The sequence below is a fragment of the Rhea americana genome, unplaced genomic scaffold (assembly GCF_003343005.1).
Source record: "Rhea americana isolate MKP2758 unplaced genomic scaffold, rheAme1 scaffold_51, whole genome shotgun sequence".
In the NCBI taxonomy this organism is placed as follows: Eukaryota; Metazoa; Chordata; class Aves; order Rheiformes; family Rheidae; genus Rhea; species Rhea americana.
Genome location: NW_028186657.1, coordinates 2,506,554 through 2,525,719, shown reverse-complemented (window position 1 = coordinate 2,525,719; position 19,166 = coordinate 2,506,554). Strand labels below are relative to the sequence as shown.

Genomic DNA, 19,166 nt, shown 5'->3' with positions numbered 1-19,166 from the left:
TAAATTTTGCAATTTCCAGGGACTGTACATGTGTAAGGCACCATACAGATCCTCCAGGCAACCAGCACAACACAAAAGGCATTCTGCTACCATTGTCCTATTCCAGTTTAAGCAAGCAGAAAAAATTCTAGCCCCACCCTGCAAAAATTTTAGCAGAACTTCTCTGACTAGCAGTAAAATTTCCATTAAGACCCAGCATTCACCTCAAGATCCACCCTCCCAGCAGGCAAAAGCTCTGAACCTTACAAGCACCTGCAACAAGCAAAGATACATATGCAGTCTACATTCTAGCACCGTACTTTTACAAGGATACTGAATGTCCCTGTTACAAAAGGCTTCTGTTGTAGTTAAGTTTGGACTACTGTTTTCCTTCCACACAAATCATCACAAGCAGGATCTGGATAAACTTAAAACTGTAGAATTATTGCTACTAAAAAGCCTGGGAGTAGTTTCAGTGGCTTGATAATACATTCATGTTAAATGAGCTAGATTTGARTATCCAAGAGTAGATGTCAGCCATATCACGGCTTGATTAGCTTCTTCCAGAGAGCTTGGGAGTAACATGAAAAATGGCAAGTAAGAAGGCATTTGGGTGAATAATCCCATTCCAGCCTCTCACTCTCACTCTCTCTCCCAGGTGTCCTACGTGAAGGCCATAGACATCTGGATGGCTGTGTGCTTGCTGTTTGTATTCTCCGCACTTCTAGAATATGCTGCTGTCAACTTCGTGTCCCGACAGCACAAAGAGCTGCTCAGGTTCAGAAGGAAGAGGAGGCATCATAAGGTAATACACAAGGCAGAAAGGACACGACTGGAATCTGTGCCAGGAGGCCAGAACGTCACTGCATGGTCAGCTGGACCAAGCCACTAGCTCCCAGGAAAATCACTGGCATATGGTCAGATAGTGAGGAGGGCCATASATCAAAACACAGGGCTGACTCAATGGATTGTGGCTTCTCTAACAGTCAGCTGATTCCAGARGTCTAGCAAGGCAGTTTTTTCTTAGGCTAAGCTGTCTGAAATAAAAAGATCATTCTCATCAGAACAATTTCCAWACAGAGAAATGTTCTGGTTTAAGTTCTCTTCAGGAGACACAATGAGGGCTGGGTGTGATGTACGCAGGGAGGTGTGAGGGACAACTATTAGCGAGTGACATCCCCCAAAAAGTCAGCTTATATTAGCCTGGAGGTAAGTGACACCACTTTTGTTTCTGTCATCTCTGTGTTCAAAAGCATCTGCTACTCCGACCAGCTGCGAATTTCCTCTTGAAATGAAAAGAGCATTCTTCACAGCCTTAGCCTTCCTCCATGCTCATTCACCATGACTGACACCAGCCTGAGCATTCGCGCTTTACATAGACACACCTCTCCTGCAGCTTRGAATCTACTAGTTTTTAGGCCAAGGTATGGACAGCAAAGATCTCACCTCACAGGATGCAGTAGAGAGAAACATAAAGGTGACTGTGATCAGAAAGACTAAAGGCACTAACAGCTGCCCTCAGCTAACTAGTAGAATCAGGCAGGCTGCACCAAATTTTCAACACCAGGCCTGAGACACCATCCTCAAGCAGCATCAAAAAACAGTGACTCAGGAGAGCTATTAGGAGACAACTAAGGCTGGATCCACTCTGCTTAAAATATTCCTCACAGATATTTTCTCTCCTAGGTTTTAGAGAGTCCCCAGTAATTCATCCTGTCCAGAGACCATCTATTGCAGTGCTTCACTATACTATCCATTAAAAGAGACTTTTCCTGCATCTAACCTGTCATACAATAGTTCACAAYGTGTACCATCATTCCAGAAGGCAGCATGGCCTTAGGGAAAGGGTATCAGGATGCCTGAGTCCCTGCCACTTTTAAATTAGCTCATTGCTTCGCCCTACTTCAGCTGTCCCATCTGCAAAATAGGAGATAATTGTACATTTGTTCCAGCCCATCTAGGGCTCAGGATGAAGTGTGTTGCACAAATGTAAAAGGAAAAGAAGTAACAGATGGGATGAGTAGCAAACATTAATTTTGTCAGTCCAGGGCAAGACCCTGCTATTTCAAAAATCAGCTGAGGGTGTTCTGGTTCAGAAGATGTAGCTTGCTTAATAGAGTCAAAGCTAAAATCACCTAGCATGGGTGCTTCATAATTTTATCTCTTAATCCAGATTCAAGTATCCTTTCTGAAGCCATATCATTGTTTGCAGATCACTCTGGACTCTTGTTGATAAAATAATAAGAGGAAAAAACTCACTAGTTTAGAGATGAGTTTAACAAATATTTCCCAGAGATGTTTCATTGAACTGTTCATTGAAAGCTGTTACGACAATCCCTGCTTAATCTCATAGCAGTTTTAATTGGAATAAAGCATAAACAAAAACACTTGAAAAAGCAAAATGGACAAGGTTTGCAGGCTCATCAGAAAACTAAGAGCTGACTGCAAATATGCAAATGACATAACACAGCTGCTGGAGAAGGTGATTGCTCTGTCCTGATGTCCTGGCATGTCTGGGTTGCTCTGCCTGACTCAGGCATGACATGCCAGGCTGAAAACAAGTGAGATGTTGCAATGATCCACGCTGATGGAGGCAGCTGGGGAGAGGACCAGGCCTACATTTATTATGTGTGGCCAGATCAAAATCTACTAGCTATTCTTCACAGTCAATGCCCAGGACAATGCGCCACAGTCTGGCATTAACACAAGTGAATCTGGACACATCAGTTTCTTACTTTCCTCAGAGCTACACACAAGATGCTAGGTCATTCTTGTCATAAAAAGTCTTTCTTCTCTCTAAAAAATAAAAATCAAATAACTAAATAGCCAGGTTTCAATTGGTGCTTTCCATTTCTCAGCCACCTCTTACCTCCTTCCCTCTGGATGGATGGAAAGGCTAGACTAGAGACACTTGACTAGAAAGCTCTCTTTGAACCCGTTTACTTGGGTAAACGGTACCAGGAGTTTATAGCTCCTGTCACGCTAAGCTGTTGGAACTGTGATGGTTAGGAATAGTTACTGTCCCTTTGAGGTATGGTTGGTTCTGGTTAGCATGACACCATAGTCAGACCCTCTTGGAATTTGTTTGGAGACCCAGCCCGAGCCCATATGCCCAGCCTGGCTATTGATTTATACCTTTTGCCATTCTCCTTTGATATCTCATCATTAATAAGGCACAATTAGCTTTTCCATCCTGGGTATGTCATTCACACATAACAAATCAGCCACAGAAAACAGCCAGTGGTCCCTCAGCAAAAAGAGAAAAGGAATTCAGTGAATTAGAGAATTCAGTGACTCAGTAGTTTACATCTCAGTGCATGTGTGTCCACGGAACAGCTGGGTCAAGTCTTACATAAATCCTCTTAATACGTACGTGATTATTAAGAGAAGATCTATAAGCATTCACCATCTCAGAAAGTCAGGCATTTGCAGCTGGTGCACATCTTATTAGCTGCAAAAATGACCCCCGTTAAGGAAAGGGGTCAGGGATGAGAGAGGCCTTTGCAAAATTCTCCCCGATGCTCCAGAGCTGAGCGACCTTGGTCCCCACAGCCCTCCAGGCTCAGCCCATCTGCATGGCAGAGAGCAGGAATCACAGCGCTGGCCCTGTCATGTCCATTCCATGCCACCTGCTGGCAAGCACAGAAATCTCAGGGGCTGAAATAAACCGTGCAGCACTGGCTGGAGGCCTCTCCAAGCCTTCACAGCACCGTCAAGGTCGGAAGTGGCCCCCGCTGTTTGTACCCCAGCTCCTCCAGATCCCAATCTGCCTTTATTACTGGTGTCTTCTCCATGGTGCAGGTTATAGTCACATGATAAACACAAAGTCTGCATTTCCTGTCATCAAAAAGTTAGCCTCTTCACTCAAAAATATCTCCAAGAGAGCCAAAAAAAGAGTTTCTGTGAACTTTGACTCCCAACTAACACGACAGTTTCTTACTAGATGTTGAACTAGTATCACTCAGCCCTAGGGGTAGCTGGACCCTCTAAGTGCTATTGGCATAAAACTACCAGGCTAGATCACAATCAAGACTTTGCTCCCAGCTTGATTTTGGTAAGAAATCTCTCATCAGAGAACAAAGGGTTTGCCCTGGTAATATGCTAAAACCACACGTTCCTAGGCCCTGAACTGACAACATCACCCACCTGCCAGGATTTCACTGTWGGCAGCAGGTGCTTGGACCCAGGGTGAGTTTCTGGACTGTGAGCCCAGAAGCTGTGACCTTTCCTTGCTTTTGTCCCTGATCACTTCTATCTAGTAGAGGGTATGTGTCTCAGATCCTTTCAGCACAAGATATTGCACTCCTCAAGAGCAGTATCTGGCAATACTGGTATTGCCAAGAACTGGTATCACTACAGAAATACCTTTAAAGATGATAGAGAAGGAACAGGGAGACGGAAATCGCTGCTAAGGACTTGAGCTGTTCCTGTAGAGATAACATGCAGCATTACTACAGAGAACCGGTGCCAGGTCTAGTGACTGAGAAAAGCTGACCCTGTGCTTAAAACACTTTACTAGACTTTGGTTCCGCCAAGTCCAGTTCCTGCCTAGGCTGCAGATTTCCTGGATAACCTTGTTTTGCATTTTTTAGGTCTCATCCAGGGAGTTTAGCATCCGAATTCGCTTGTGAAGCTAGGTCCTAATTTTTGATGCCTCCATTTCCCTGACCATTCCACTCCTCTCTTGCAGAGGTATTGTCAGGAGGCAAAGACAGTAAGCGTTCTCAAGTCTGAGATGGTGTGGGCCAGTGATACACTAAGTGGACACAAAAAGAGCAGGGAAGAACTACCTAAAAGCCTTCAGAAATTGTCTCAGTCAGGACCTTGAAACAAATAGATCTGCCAGCAAGCTGTACAACTCTCCAGCTTGCCAATCTGCCAGATAGAAAGAAAGAAAAAAAAAGGCTCGACTTTGTTTGGGTTGTTTTGTTTTGCTCCAATATGCCAGCATGCTCTCCCCTCTGCTTCACCACCCCAGGGCACAGGGCACAGCACATCCATCCCATGCAGCTACTTGCTCAATATAGGGCCATCCAGAAAAGACACTCTGCAAAGAAGATCAAAAGGGGCAGGGAAGGCTGGGCATGCAGGTGGGTGCTGTTAGATCAGTGTCAGGGAACACAGGGTGAATCAGCCCATGTGACAGTTAATTAGTGCCATTGGTCTAACAATTAGCCTGAGCAGCCTGTAGTCAGAGATGGGTATTTCTGACTCCGTAGCCGACTAGTCGTATTATCTGAGCCAACCCGTTTTTTTCATGTGATCACATCCCTATGTTCAATAAAATACAGTTAAATTGCTCTGCAAAGCCTGCAGAGCATCCACCAAAATATAGCAACAGCACTTGCCTTTAGAGAGGCAAATAAAGAATTTCTCCTGCTCAATAACTGGGATTAGCACAAATACCTRTATTTTACTACTGACACACAGAAGGGCCTGTTGTGTTCCTTACATAGGAAGATGGCTTGTAGGAAAGGGGCTGTCAGAGTCAAGGGAGTTCCCATGGGCAGATGGGGCCAGGTAAAGTGAGCTGAGGGCTGGTTGCATGCTGCCTGCAGAGGTCTTTTGCTGGATCGGTCTTGACGCCTGCGCATCCATGTAACTCTGTAGGAAGCCTCAAGCTGTAGCTTCAGCTACATGAGTTACATGGAGCCCACTCCTTCTGGGCAAGCTAAATACAACACAGGCAAAGCAAAGAAGGTGATGATAGGAGCTGGGGGGAGAGAAAGACAGAAGCAAAACAGGGGATGCTTTGGGAAAAATAAATGCAGTACTATAAACTGTTCAAGTATATCAAAGACCCCGACAGGGTGGAAGTCAGTGCTGTTCTACAKGGGTGCCTGTATCCCCTGATTTGCATCTGTTCGTCACACAGCTAGCACCCCTCTATAAGGCTGATCTCCTAAGAGCAGAGGGTTTGTCCGATAGAGCAAAGGCTGGGGCATAGGTGAGGTGTCTCCTCCCTTCAGAGCAGGAAGCTGTCAGTGGAGAGCCTTATAGCAAGGGTGCATTGCCTATATCTCATTTTAAGTAGAGTCCTATGCTGAATCTGTTTCAGGAGGATGACACTGGTGAAGGGAGGTTCAACTTCACAGCCTACGGGATGGGGCCAGCTTGCCTACAAGCCAAGGACGGCATCTCCATCAAGGGTGCCAACAACAACAACACAGTCAACCCTGTCCCCCCACCATCCCGCTCCCCTGAAGAGATGCGAAAGCTCTTCATCCAGCGAGCCAAGAAGATTGACAAGATCTCACGCATCGGCTTCCCGATGGCATTCCTCATCTTCAACATTTTCTACTGGATCATCTACAAGATTGTCCGCAGAGAGGATGTACACAACCAGTGAGGGAAGGGGAGCAAGCGGGAGGGAGAGAGCAATCCTTTACATATGTGCAATAGCAATGCAGCAATGCATGATTTTAAGAATGTGGCAATATCTACTGAAAAGGGGGGGGGGGTGGGAGGGACTTTTAATCACATGAACTGCGGATAACTGGAACAGGGAGAGGAAAAGCAGCTCTTAATTTGGGGATTGCAGGGTGGGAGTTAGTTTTACAGCATAGGAAGGTTTGGATTGCTCCAGCTGCAATCCAAGCAGTGTAATATATTAATATATATTCATGCTTAATTATAATGCAAAGAGAAAACAAACAAAAAAAAACAAAAACCCCTTTTTTAGCCTATTAACAGCTTAGATTCTAAAGTCACTGGAATGATTCATAATTCCATGTGCAGAAACAACTGCAATTATGCTTTACCTGACTTTTGCTATAGAAAGGCCATACCAGTCAAGCACATGGGGGAAAAAAAAGAAACAAAAGGAAAAAAAGCAAGAAAATCATTCTATGCTTCTCTAAGTTTTGCACTTTGAAAACTGGATAGATGGGGAAACTTAAGAAAGAGGCTGTAGGTTGTTGTTTATTTTATATATTTACTTTCTTTAGTCTTGGTTTTGCTGATCAAACACTTTGTGACTTTTGGATAGAGGAACGCAAATATATTTCCTCTCTCATCCCCATCAGAGAGCATCCAATAAGACATCTGAAAAGGACATGAGGGCCTCCATCGGAAATCGCAGGTACCTTCTGTCCTTGTAAATGGCCCTATAGGATTAGAGCCCCAGGACTCAGAAATACTATTCAGACCACTAGAAATGATGAGGGATTTTTAAAACAGACCTCTTTTTCCAACCTCTTCTGCCACGTTTGTTTACAATGTGGGGATGGAAGTATAGGATGAGTTTAGTTAAAGCATAAACTATATTTTAAAAAGAGTAGAGAATCGAGGCATATTCATGCCTCATCGTGACAGGAATGGGCAAACGGCAATATTCTCAGTTGGGGTGGGGTGGGGGGAAGGTGGCCGGTACAGAGAGAGCGGCTGTTATTTTCAGACATTTCATAGCAGTAATATTAATAGCAAAGCTGGGCCAATGGACCCAAAACTCTATTTTTGTAACTATTTTGGTGCTGCATTTAGCTTTAACGTGGATGGGGAGACAAGCAGACTGCGTTGCCCTTCTCTGCCATCTGGCAGAGCCCCAGGGTAGGCTGGCACGGCTCCTGCGGGAAGGGAAGGGCTGGGGGGTGGGAGGGATGGGAGGAGGTGGGTGCTTGCAGAGCAGTGAGTTGAGTGGTGGCTGGCTGCGCCAAACATCTCTGTGGTGTTATTTGAAAGTATAGCTCAGGGTTGGCCTGGGCGAGTCAAGGGCTCGATACTCAATTTGTCTCTCTGGTACCTTGTATGTAAGCCGGGCTGCAGCACCTGTGTTAATTCAGTCTCGTTCATTTGCACTTTAGCGAGTGGGGTAGAAGCAAGTAGGAAGGAAAAGACAATCAGTCTGCACTGAAGTACTTGGGGCCAGGTCTGGACTAGGCACTAAATGACACTAAATGAAGGCAGTGAGAGGATTAGCACCCACCGATGCTTTCACTCTCTGCTTTCTACACTCATCTCCATCTTGCACTCGGGACTGGACAGCCGCTGAYCCAAGATGCAGATCTGATGTTTTTCCAAGGAGCATACAGGCTCCTGATTTCAGAAGCTGCATCCTCTGTTGCAGCTGGAGMCAGCTCAGAGCCACGTTTCATAGCATAGATCAGCAGTGGGATGGCGCTGGTCCCTCTGGAACAGTCAGGTCAGGTCTGGCTCTGGTCAGCTGCATCTAAGCCTGTGACAGGAGGTGGGAATTTTTCTCAGCTGCCAGTGTCTCAACTAGCACAGCAATGGGCAGCCATTGAAGAGGGAGKTGGAGTGCAGGGACTTGCAAGCTGCCTTAACATGGGGTCTGTGTCAACAGCAAGGAGAAAAGGAGTCCCAGAGAAAATGCATTGCCTCCCACCAGGGCTTTCCTGGGGAAGGCAAAAGGACACTCATCTCCAAGGCTGTCAATTCAGCACCTTTCACCAGCACTAAATACACTTTATTAAATATACACACACACACATATATACATACACACACACACACATATATACACTATATATATATATATATGTATATATGTATGTATGAAATGTGATATTCACTGCAAGGACTAGGGCAAATGGCAGTATTTCCTGATGCTTTGACAAAGTATATCCTAGCTTTCTGACTCCCTTGGTACTGCCAAGACAGGGAAAGACCATGAGACATCAGTGTGAACCAGTATGTTATGTCTTTTCCTTCTTTCTTCTATTCTGGCAGCAGCAAACCTTTGGGTTGAGGGTCTCTCCTCCCCTGGCCCCAGCAAACAGTGCTTTCCCAAGGTGGGAGAATGCAAGCTGTTGAGCAGAGCMGTTACGTGCTGCTAGGACAACCTTCTGAGCCTTGGCTTGAGACCAAATCTGCCACTGGCTCTGGTTTTGCTTGCTGAATTATTGAACTCTCCCTGCATCCGCGAGGGCTGGTCGTGCCAGCTGCGGGTTGTGTAATCGCTTTAAATGACTCGTCTTTGCGGCAGCCTAACAAGCAAAGTGGGGAATTCCCCTACCTGCCCRGCAGGAGAACAGAGCCAGCGCAGCCGCGCACCGGCGAGCCGCTACAGACCACTTTTGCTTGGGTCAAAGAGGTCCTCTTTTTATGCACAGGCCTAACRCCTCAGAGTCAGAAAATTCAGCAGTGCTTCATGCAGCTTTTCAGTCTCCCCAGGCTCACTGAGATGGTTCACGGGATGTTCAGCTGAGCTAGGGCACAGCCAGCTTCAGGGCTCTGTATTTTCTTTTAGGGAGAGTTTGCCCCAGCAAGTTTCTTCACTYCATCCTGCTGTCTAACTACAACTGCTCTAAGAAATTAGCTGGAAATAGTTAACAAATCCGATGCACTGTCCTCCCACCCAAGCAAGTTTTGATCCTACATCAAAGCATCCCAAGGGCAAGACTGGAGCAAGGAAAAGGAATAYATTCCTGCCTCATTTCTTTCGGCTTTGGCTTAGAAAAGAGCCTTAAGACCAAAGGGGAATCCCGCGCTAGCCCCAGACCTACTACTTAGAGATGCAGGTATAATAACAGTTACTTCACAGAAGTTCCAGTGTCATTTCTTGGTACTGGAGAAGGCCAAAGGAAGGCAAATTAGGAAACAGAAATYATCAGAAAGATATTTGCATTTCCTGCTCATTTTTAAGCACTTCAGCTTATAGCCCATGGCAGTTAATAAAAATGGGAGAAATAAAAATCAAATGCTWCCCGGCCTCTGGGAGTCCAGCTCTACCTTTGCATCCAGTTCAACACTGCCAGCCACTGGATGCATTCGATGTTCACCATAAGCAGTGTTATTTCCTTTCCTTCAGGCATCCAGTTTCCATTCGGGCCATCTTTCAGCCCAAAGGCTGCCTGCACAGTCATGATGAATAGCGTTAATACCCGAACGTGAAACGTCCCGAGGTTTTGGCAGAGACCTAACAGCACTGAGGTAGCTGTCCCACAGATACTCTGCCAGACAGTTTCACCACGTACACAGGACTTTAGACTGSTCTAAGAGCCCCTGGCAAGTCTGTGGAGTACTCACAATCAGCTATATTTCTCCAGCTCTACTTTGCCACGTTTAGTCTCTGTATTACAACAGAAATTGCTTTGATAATCTCTTTTTCAAAGTAGGCTGCTTTAATAGTACCAGCAATTATATTTATTAGTAAAAATGTACAGGATTTGATATTGCAGGGTAACTTCCAGAAATATGACATATAGAATTAACTCACTAGTTAGTTAGTTACCTATAAAAATCAGTCTCAGAAGGAAAAACCTCTGAACAAAATAAGCAGTAGCCTGGCAGTAAAGAGAGAAAATAGGGTCCTAATTCACTTGAGCTCTTTAGAAAAACATATCCTTTTCCAAACAATATGATTACCAGTTGTTACTAAAAATGTATCATTTCATGAGCAAGAATTAGTTTTCCTTATGTGTAAATATAACGGGGAAAAGAAAACAAAGGTAGGATAAACTTACTATTTTTTGGTCAGGAAGATGGGATTTAACTTCTGATTGAAGTAGCTACCCAGTTGGCATCCTAACATCAGAGAAATCCGTGAGCAGTGCAGATATTAGACCTTCCTGCCCTAGAGATGAGTCCACAGCTCCGTTCCCGCGTGGGGGTGCTCTGAGCACTGCGCTCTGCACTTGGACGGCCAGCGAACCCAGCTCCACTGCTTTCGCCTCAGCCGCCTCCCCGTGCCAYGAGAGCTGGAAACGCACCTCTGTCAGGGCTGCGGAGGGTCCAGGCTAGACCAGTAAGCRTGTGGTCTCCTGTAAACTGCAAGGCCTTCTCTTGACCCTAGGAAAGGACTGTCTTACCTTTAAATGCATGGGCAGGGCCATTCATTCTGTAGGTCTCATAGCATCCCCACTCCTCCCGTCCTAGAAACCTTTGCTGAATCAGGACTGGGTCACTTTGTTCCTGGAAGCATCAAACAGTTTCAAATGGTGGAAATTCTCATGTCCTGTGAATAGAAACTACTTCTTTTTTCCCAACTTTTCTAGAGTGTTCTTCTTTCCCCCCCCCGCCTTTTGCCTTTTTTTTTTTTTTTTTTTTTTTTTTGATTCTGCTACTTCTGAAGATCCTTAATTTAAGGCAAAACTAAGACAATTCAAACTATGTTATTGCTTGTCCTTTTTCTTGGCTGTAATTTGAGAACCTTGATTGGATTCCTAGTACTAGTGGAAAAGGATTAAAAGAATTTATGGTATATATATTTTTTAAAAAGAAAGAAACATTTGAAAAGAGAAAAGGCCATTTTAAATGGTGTCATATTTTTCTTAGATTTTATACAATCATATTTTTCTACTGTACTAGCATTCTTTAATAAAACCTAGTTCTTATCCCTGTGCCAAATAAAGAGAAGTTAATCTCTTCCAATACCCCATTCCTTCTCTAAAACCTTGCTATAGGCAGCAATGAATTCCACAGTATGAACCCCTCATTCCCCAAAACACAATCCTACCAGCACAGCTGCAGGGCTGGGTCACTCCCTGCTAGCTGGATGTCATACATGTCCTCTGTCTGGGTGACTGCAAGCTCTGCTGTAGCACCATGCAAAGCTCAGTTCAGTGAAAGGAGGAATTGATCCCTCCTTTCTAGCACCCAGAACATTCCTATTCTCTTCTCTAAGGAAGATGTAAAAGGTATCTTAGGCTGCTCAGGCTTCTCAATTGATTTCCATCATTTCTATGGAGACAGCATTTAAGTAAAAAGTCAAGATACTTAATTGTTCTTCAGTATGCTGGATGAACACCAAAGTAGAAATTAACAATCATTAACTCTAGCATTGTCAAAAATTCTTCAGGTCCTTTAAGTCTCCTCAGCCCTTCTCTCTCTCTCTTTAATAATTATTTTGTAATGGCAGTTGCACATCTCTTTTACAGAAATGAATCCATACCATGAGTCTGTTACCTTGTTTAAGGATATTGCATTTTTCTGTGTTCATCTTGCTTCTCCCTGCATCTGAACTTTCATTTCTATAGGGAAAAGTTCATCAGCTCTGCAACATTGATGGGCCTGGTATGGGTAGGTATCTTAGGCAATAAAAGAAAAAAATATATCAACCATTCCTCCTAAGCAGACAGGATTACAGAGTTACTGGGCAGCACTCCCCTAGCAAAGCACGCACAGAAAGTACTCATGAGAAATGTGAGGATGGGCCAATGAGGTAATTTGTAACCATGTTCTGAATGAAAACAAAGCAGCATAGAAATTAGAAGGCAAACATTTCTAGCCATTACCCATGTATGCCTCCACTTTTCAGTGATCCAGCTCCAGGGCAGCTGCTTATTGGAAACTGGCGCTCATATTCCCACTCTTTCTCCACCATGGTGGGCAGTAGAGGGCCCAGAAGAAAGAGGCAGTCATGAACCAGGCAACATGTAAGGAACTGTTGTACATATTGCACAGGACATCTGTTTGGAACTACTCCAGACTCTGCCTGCAGCTGATGGGGAGACACTGCTGCTTCCGTTAGGCAAGACAGTTACTGCTAAGAAGTACAGGGATGAACAGCCATCAGGTTATGCTGTCAGGCAATCTCACACTAAGGAAACAYCTACACTGTGAAGCACCCTGTACTATAGACACTAGAGTTGGCTTGGTAACCCAAAGCCCAGGCTAAGCCAGGTGAGAAATGAGAACGAASCTCAGATCCCATTTCCAGCAGACTTTCCTTGCACAGGAAGGTTGGCCTCCTGACTTGCAGGGTCTGCAATATTCCCAATTCACCTCTACCTTCATTTATCATATCCCCTTGTCTCAGTGTCATGCCACTAGCAAAGGACCTCCAGTCCAAACCAAAGCTAACTGGGTACCTTAACATAGGCTGAGCAGAAGTCATGACCCACATGGTAGGCTATGAAGAGAGGGAGAATTTTAGCATTCTTGTTGAGGAAACTGCTGCCTCAGCTGTCAAGCAAGGATCTTGGCAGACAAGAAAACCCAAAGGAGAGATGTGTTTATGTGCCACATCGTTTTGTGTTCTCCTAGCATTCAAGGCAAATAGAAGAGCTAAGTACCAACAGGCACAGCCTAAGGGCCAAAGCTRTCAGTAAGAATAATCAGACTGCTTTAAATTATAATGACTGTCTACAAACCTGGCTTGCAGTCTTCACACACTTTATTGTCAGGCTTCTATGTTGAAACTGCCATGGTATGTCTTCATCTTACTCCTGSTCTCCAGCTCTATTGCAGACAGGGCAGTGAAGCCAGTCATGGGGCAGGATCAGCTCCTTATAGTGCTGGAGACAGGGAAGCCAGGGTTTGACCCTGTACAAGCACATGGAGAGTGCATGGTTTGGGAACAGATGGGGTAGAAGGGGACGTTGCTATTTTCAGAGGTGGCAGGCAGGGATGGCTTAATGGTCTCATCAGCACACAAAGCACTGCTACTGGGGCTTGCAGGCTGTGCTTAGTGCCGTTACTGCTCCTATTGACAGTAAGAAGCCAGTGACAAAGAGCACGCTSTATAGAGACCTCAACAACTTTCCAATAGTGGAAACTGTCAGTGGGCAGAAAGCATGCAAAAGTCTTATCACCAATCACCAACTTGAGGTTGGAATACATTGATACTTCCAGTGTAAAATTTTTTCTTTTTTTTTAAAAAAAAAATGCAACATGACACTACCATGAAAAAACATGAGCCCAGCTTAAAACTAACTTTTATTTATAAACATTTGCCACTTGAATTGCATTAAGTGCCTTTAGCCAAACAGGGACTCCCTCCTCACCTACAGAGGGAACTTGGCTGAGCCTGGCTAGGGCATTRAGGCATGCTCATTAACTACAGGCTCTGTCTCAGAGCTGCAAGCAAGCACATCATTGCCACTCCAGGAGCTTTGAGCTTGGCACAAGCAGGGAGAGGTAGAACTGTACTTTATTTCTTTCTTTCTCCTTCCCCCCCTTTTTTTTCCCCTCCTTTTCTTTCTTTCTCTTTTGTGGTAGTCCTCGAGGAGGAAGTCCCAAGTTTGATAGCATGATAGCAGGCTGAAATTGTCTTCTCCAGTGGGTCTATGCAGAAAATATCTGGCTTATTTAAGCACCTGGTGGGGCACAGGGAGGTACCAGAGGCCTGTTTGCTCTTCAGTGGTTTAGCTTCCCTCCTCACCTCACCAGGCTACCTGTCTGACAGAAGCATGAATYATGTTTTATTCAATAGACCAGCTAAGCCAACTAGCCCAGGTTAAACACCCCATAGAATCTGGGCAGTATATTACAGCTCCAGGTACATAGCAGGTAAGAGCTTGAATTCATTTTGCAGTGAAGACATCTTCACAGGCATAGTTATATTGAGGCCTGATAGTGGTTTTGCTCAAATCAGCATTGCTGTATCATAGCCCTGTCAAGATCAACAAGCCATGGCTTCTCATGATAGAAGAATCAGGGCTTGGGCTTCAGAGTTTCTTGCTCAACACTTACAGGTTTCCCAACAGGTGACCTTTATTGAACTATGCAATATTAAACAGATTGTGTCAATGGTGGCCAATCCTTAGCCACCTCTCCTGGATATGCACTTATATTTTAAAATCCTTATCAGAAGATACTTCTGATGGGGATAAAGAATCAACACACAAGCCCCTAAGGAGCAGGGTCAGCTCTGGGGGTTTGGGATGTGCCACTACAACATAGCTGTGTTGTGACCACTGCTTCTAGGCCAGCTTTGTTTTTGTGAAGTTGCAGAGGTCCTAAGCTCAGCTCCACATCCAAGAACAGATGYGGGCTGTGATCAGATGGAAACAAAGAAGAAAAGGATTGATGCAAGGGACAAGAACTTATGACTGCACTTACTACAAGTGAGGAGGAGGATATGCTTGAAATCTTACTCTGTATGGTCCTCATCTGAGGGGCAGGGCATTGAAATGCCACTGCTTGCTCCTTCGTGGGCTGGTGAGAGAATTCAAAAGGCTTGACTTGCCCTGTGGGGAAAGGCATGAGGTACACCATATGGATTCCCAAAAGAGGAATAAGCAGAGACCCAGACCACAGGTAGCAAGATCTGATACCAAGATCTGATACAAACAAGCAAAAAAGAGAGGAGGTGAAGGGGCAATCGCCATAGTACAAGCATGGTGCTGAACGTGCATCTCCCTGAACAACCGCACGCTAAGGCAGACACTGGCACTCCTGCCTGTGAAGGGTGTATAATGAACTCTCCTGGGAAGTCCTTGCTCAGAAGCATTCCTCTGCTTGCCATCAATCCCACTTTTCACCACGAAAGAGATTCCAATGAATCGGACTACTATTATATCCTCTCCTTGTCTGTCATCTTATTAAAAGTAACTGTCATGCTATTGGCCACAGCCACAGACTGAGTAGTAAAGCTTAACTTCAGAGGAAATTCTGTGCTACAGGCTAGCTYAACACAGCCTTAGCAGAAGGGAGCATATATATTTAACCTTGTGTTTGCCCAGACAAGAGCTTTAAAATACGCTCTGCACCTGCATTGAATTTGTTTCCTTTCTGTCCAGCTCTTCCAAAACCTGCCTATGTTTTAACCCAGAACAGTATCAGGGTTAGGTCAGAACTCAGCAGGAAAAGCATCATAGTCCAATCTGACAGATCCCTGAATTAACCTACTTCAAGTGGAGGAATTTAAAACAGCACATCCTTTCCCAGGTTGAGATCTCCTTCACAGTCCTCTAGCACTGATCAAGGTCACCAGGCTTGACAGGGCATTTGAAAAACCACATGCATGTCAACTCCTTGACTGATAAGTCTCCTCTTAAATCAGTTTAAGGCACCAGGTTAATTTGGGAATCTGTCAGCTTTGGATGTGTCCAAACTAGAATTTTCCAGAAATAAAAATACCAATGTCCGCACAGTGATGCTCTGCGAGAATCTGAACAGTGGGTACATAATCCACCTTCCCCTCAGTGGGAAGAATGATCTGTTGTGCTTGAACACTACACCTTCGAGCTCCGTCCTCCTGCTCACTCCACGTGTCTCACTGTACAATCAATGCTGCACTCTCGGCAACTCTTGYAGTCAGTTAGGAGAGACAAGCAAGTCCACCAAAATTTGAGATGACAGATGCGGACATTAAGGCATAGAGGCCAAATGACTTAACTCACCACATACATGTGGAATAAGTTACCTTGACATGCATCACCTGGAACATCTCAATCTTAATGAGAAACAGTATTCATACGCAAAAGATAAGTTTGTATGGTCCCTGAGCCTGGCTATGACATTATGGACAGTATCAATCATAGCCAGAGCTCACCACTTTTCATGGACTTCAGAACTGCAGGAAAAAGAGTGACTTAATATTTCGATAGAAGTGAAACAGAAAGCAATTGCTACAAGCCATTAAAGTTTTTGGGATGCAGTCAAACTTTAGTGAATCAAGAGATCTGTAAGGAGATCTAAAGATGAAGCAGACTAAGAACTTCACTTGAAAATGGCCTGATACGCAAAGGTCAGTGTATTTCATTGCGATTTACCATCCCTGCAGCATTGGTGAACACCATTCTAGAAGAAGCCTCTGAATTCTGAAGATGCACAAACCCTGTCCTAAGCAGCTGTTTGTAACCACCAACCTGAGATCAAACAGCAGACAAAAGCAGGCATAACATCACTGTGGACAGTGGCATTTTATGGATTRTGTGTTGTCTACTCACCTTCTACCACAATGTGCAGCATATCATGCTCATTATATTGAGATGAGAAGTAATGCAAATTTACTGGAAAAAAGTATAAAAAAGGAAGGGAGGACCCAGGAATTTCTCCCTTCCAACTACAGACGCACATCTCCCATTTACATGATTTTGTAAATGAATTTATCTTTAGAAGAAAAATAGGAACACTTAAGGTATTTCCGTTCAAGACAGCTATTGCACACTTGATTTTACTTGTAGAGGGAAAATACATACAGCAGGAATACTTTCTAATTGAAATCATGTTAAAATAAATAGAAGTGGGACAGTTCAGCATATAGAAAGCATGTTTTCATTGCATCATTGAGAAACAGCATTTCAGAATTTCCCAGAAGCATCCACCTCACTGGTCAAACCCCAAAGAACCTGATATTTTTTCAAAAAAATACCTCTCTGAAACTTTTTAAAAGCTATTGAATAGTGGCATTGTTTTGTCCTATTTTCTGCATCTCTCCCATCTGTAAGCCATTTCTATGAAGAAAATCTTTGTTTCAACAGCTTTACTTACTAAAGCTCATTTGTTCTAAAACACAACAGAGTCTTGATACTCTTTATACCAGGGACAGCAAAGGGCTTTGACAGATGAGCTGGGCTGGATTTAGCAGTAAGATGCTAGTGGCTGCCTCATCCTCTGCCCAGAGTCACTGTGTCCCAGAGAAGGCAGTGGGGGTGAGTCTCATTCACCTTTCACTTTGTAGCAAAATCAGTCTGCTACCATGGCTGCACAACATAAACAGGAGGCTGCCAACACAGACCAGGAGGGATACATCAGAGCTGTGGGGCAGACTGGACAGCTGAGGACYGCACCCTCCCATTCAGATGCCATCTGACCCCAATGATGGAAACAGAATCCCTAAATACTAAATCCTCATTTGAGCTACTTTTTTTTTTTTAAAAAAAAAGAAATAAAATAAAAAAATAAAAATCAGGATGCAGGTATTTCCTCTAACTTGCACATAAACAAGATAGGATTGTCAAGGCRGCCACATAATTTTCCATTTTTCAATTTTATTGAAACCTCAGAAGGCAGCAGTGACATTAAAACTGCCACACCTTAACCAACTYTTAAGCAGAGGAAAAAACAGGAAGCTACTGTTTAGGGGATAAAACTCATCTYCCTTAACTTCAAGTAAGCTTCTACATGACATGTGTGGAAATAATTCTTATTAACCTRCCCCTGTTTTAGTTTGCTTCCTTGTGAGGTGGATACTAAAACATTGTCAYAGAGGATTTTCAGACAAATCTGCAGAGAAAGAACTAATCACCCTGGAATGTGGGTAAGCAGGAAGAGAAAATTGGGTAGTTCTCAGGTGCTCTCCAAGTACCTGTACTGGACCATTAACAGCAGTTTTGCTGTTACAGGTTCAGCTGAAGTAGGACAGCAAACACACAGCTTGTCTCAGCTCTAGCATAACTGACTCAAAAGAAAATTGAAAGAAAATAATGGAAAAAGTCCAAGCCTATTAATTTTCATGCTTCTATCCTCAAGAAGGAGCAGTACTAGAGAAATATAGAAGCATGGTACCAATACTTAGATCTTAGGACTAAAATTCCAAAAAGAATAAAGTAGCTTAATCATGAAGCTTTCACATGTCTCTTCCTTACCTTGAAAATGGACCTCTGTCTTTCCTACGTAAATTTACATAAATATACAGATAGAGAGATACACACACACACACAATTGGTATGGCCTTACACTCCATTTAAGGATGTTTTTGCTATATTGGTGACAGAGCACAAAGCAACTGCTTCCTTAAAAGCAACATTTTTATCATGATGAAATAAACCTGCAACTTATACAATTTGCATGACCACACAGAAGCAGTGGCAATTTTTTTTTTTTGGCTTGTAAAAAAATTTTAAAATAGAAGTTCTATTTCAGCAGTTTGAAGATGGAATGTAAAGTTTCTGCTGTTAAATGTATATATTTGAGTCATACATTCATGCTGATTCTAATTAAAAAAAATAAAGATTTTTCTGAAAAATCTCTCCATGGACTTTTAGTGCCAGAGATGCCATTTTAACAGATCATATTAACCATTGGTGCATTTGTGCTGATGTAATGTTTCATGGAAATACAGCAAAACAACAGTTTTGCTGTTAGGCCTTATTTTGAAGACTAATCTCATCTGTGACCTTCTGAGCTCCCCTTCACCAAGAGATTCCTACAACAGTGGCAGTATCAGCCTCATAGCATGGAGAAACCCAAGTCACTCATGCTTCTAAACTTTTTTTGTTTCAGACTTTTGCAAAGCTGCAGAGTTCACATACACAGTTAAATCTCCCAGCATCCAAGGTGAAATCTGGGCAGCAGAAGCAGGTCTTTCACCAGTATGATCAAGAAGGACGTATCACATCCACAGTCAATATATAGCAAAGTAGCTCTGRTCTTTCAAATAGCACTGATAGGTGGTCAAATAGGAAGTTCTGGTTTTTAGAATATCCTGGATTTTTAAACCACTTTTAGAAGCAGCCTGGTAAGAACAGTGGTATTCCTGCAGAGCCAAGCTAWGCCTTAAAAATCTCACACACATGGAAACATGCTGTCGTGGCAAGGTTAGCTGTTTGGACCTATGG

The 19,166-nt window shown here is 43.8% G+C and overlaps 1 protein-coding gene across 1 annotated transcript in view; it reads left to right on the top strand.

Annotated features, from left to right (window-relative positions):
• GLRA1 (glycine receptor alpha 1) overlaps positions 1–6,328 on the top strand; it is a 45,969-nt gene extending 39,641 nt beyond the window's left edge. Inside the window, exons 8-9 of the mRNA XM_085317814.1 lie at positions 638–784; positions 6,038–6,328. Of these exons, the coding sequence (XP_085173940.1) occupies positions 638–784; positions 6,038–6,328 (438 nt within the window). The remainder of the gene's footprint in view (positions 1–637; positions 785–6,037) is intronic.
• Positions 6,329–19,166: the final 12,838 nt, after the last annotated feature.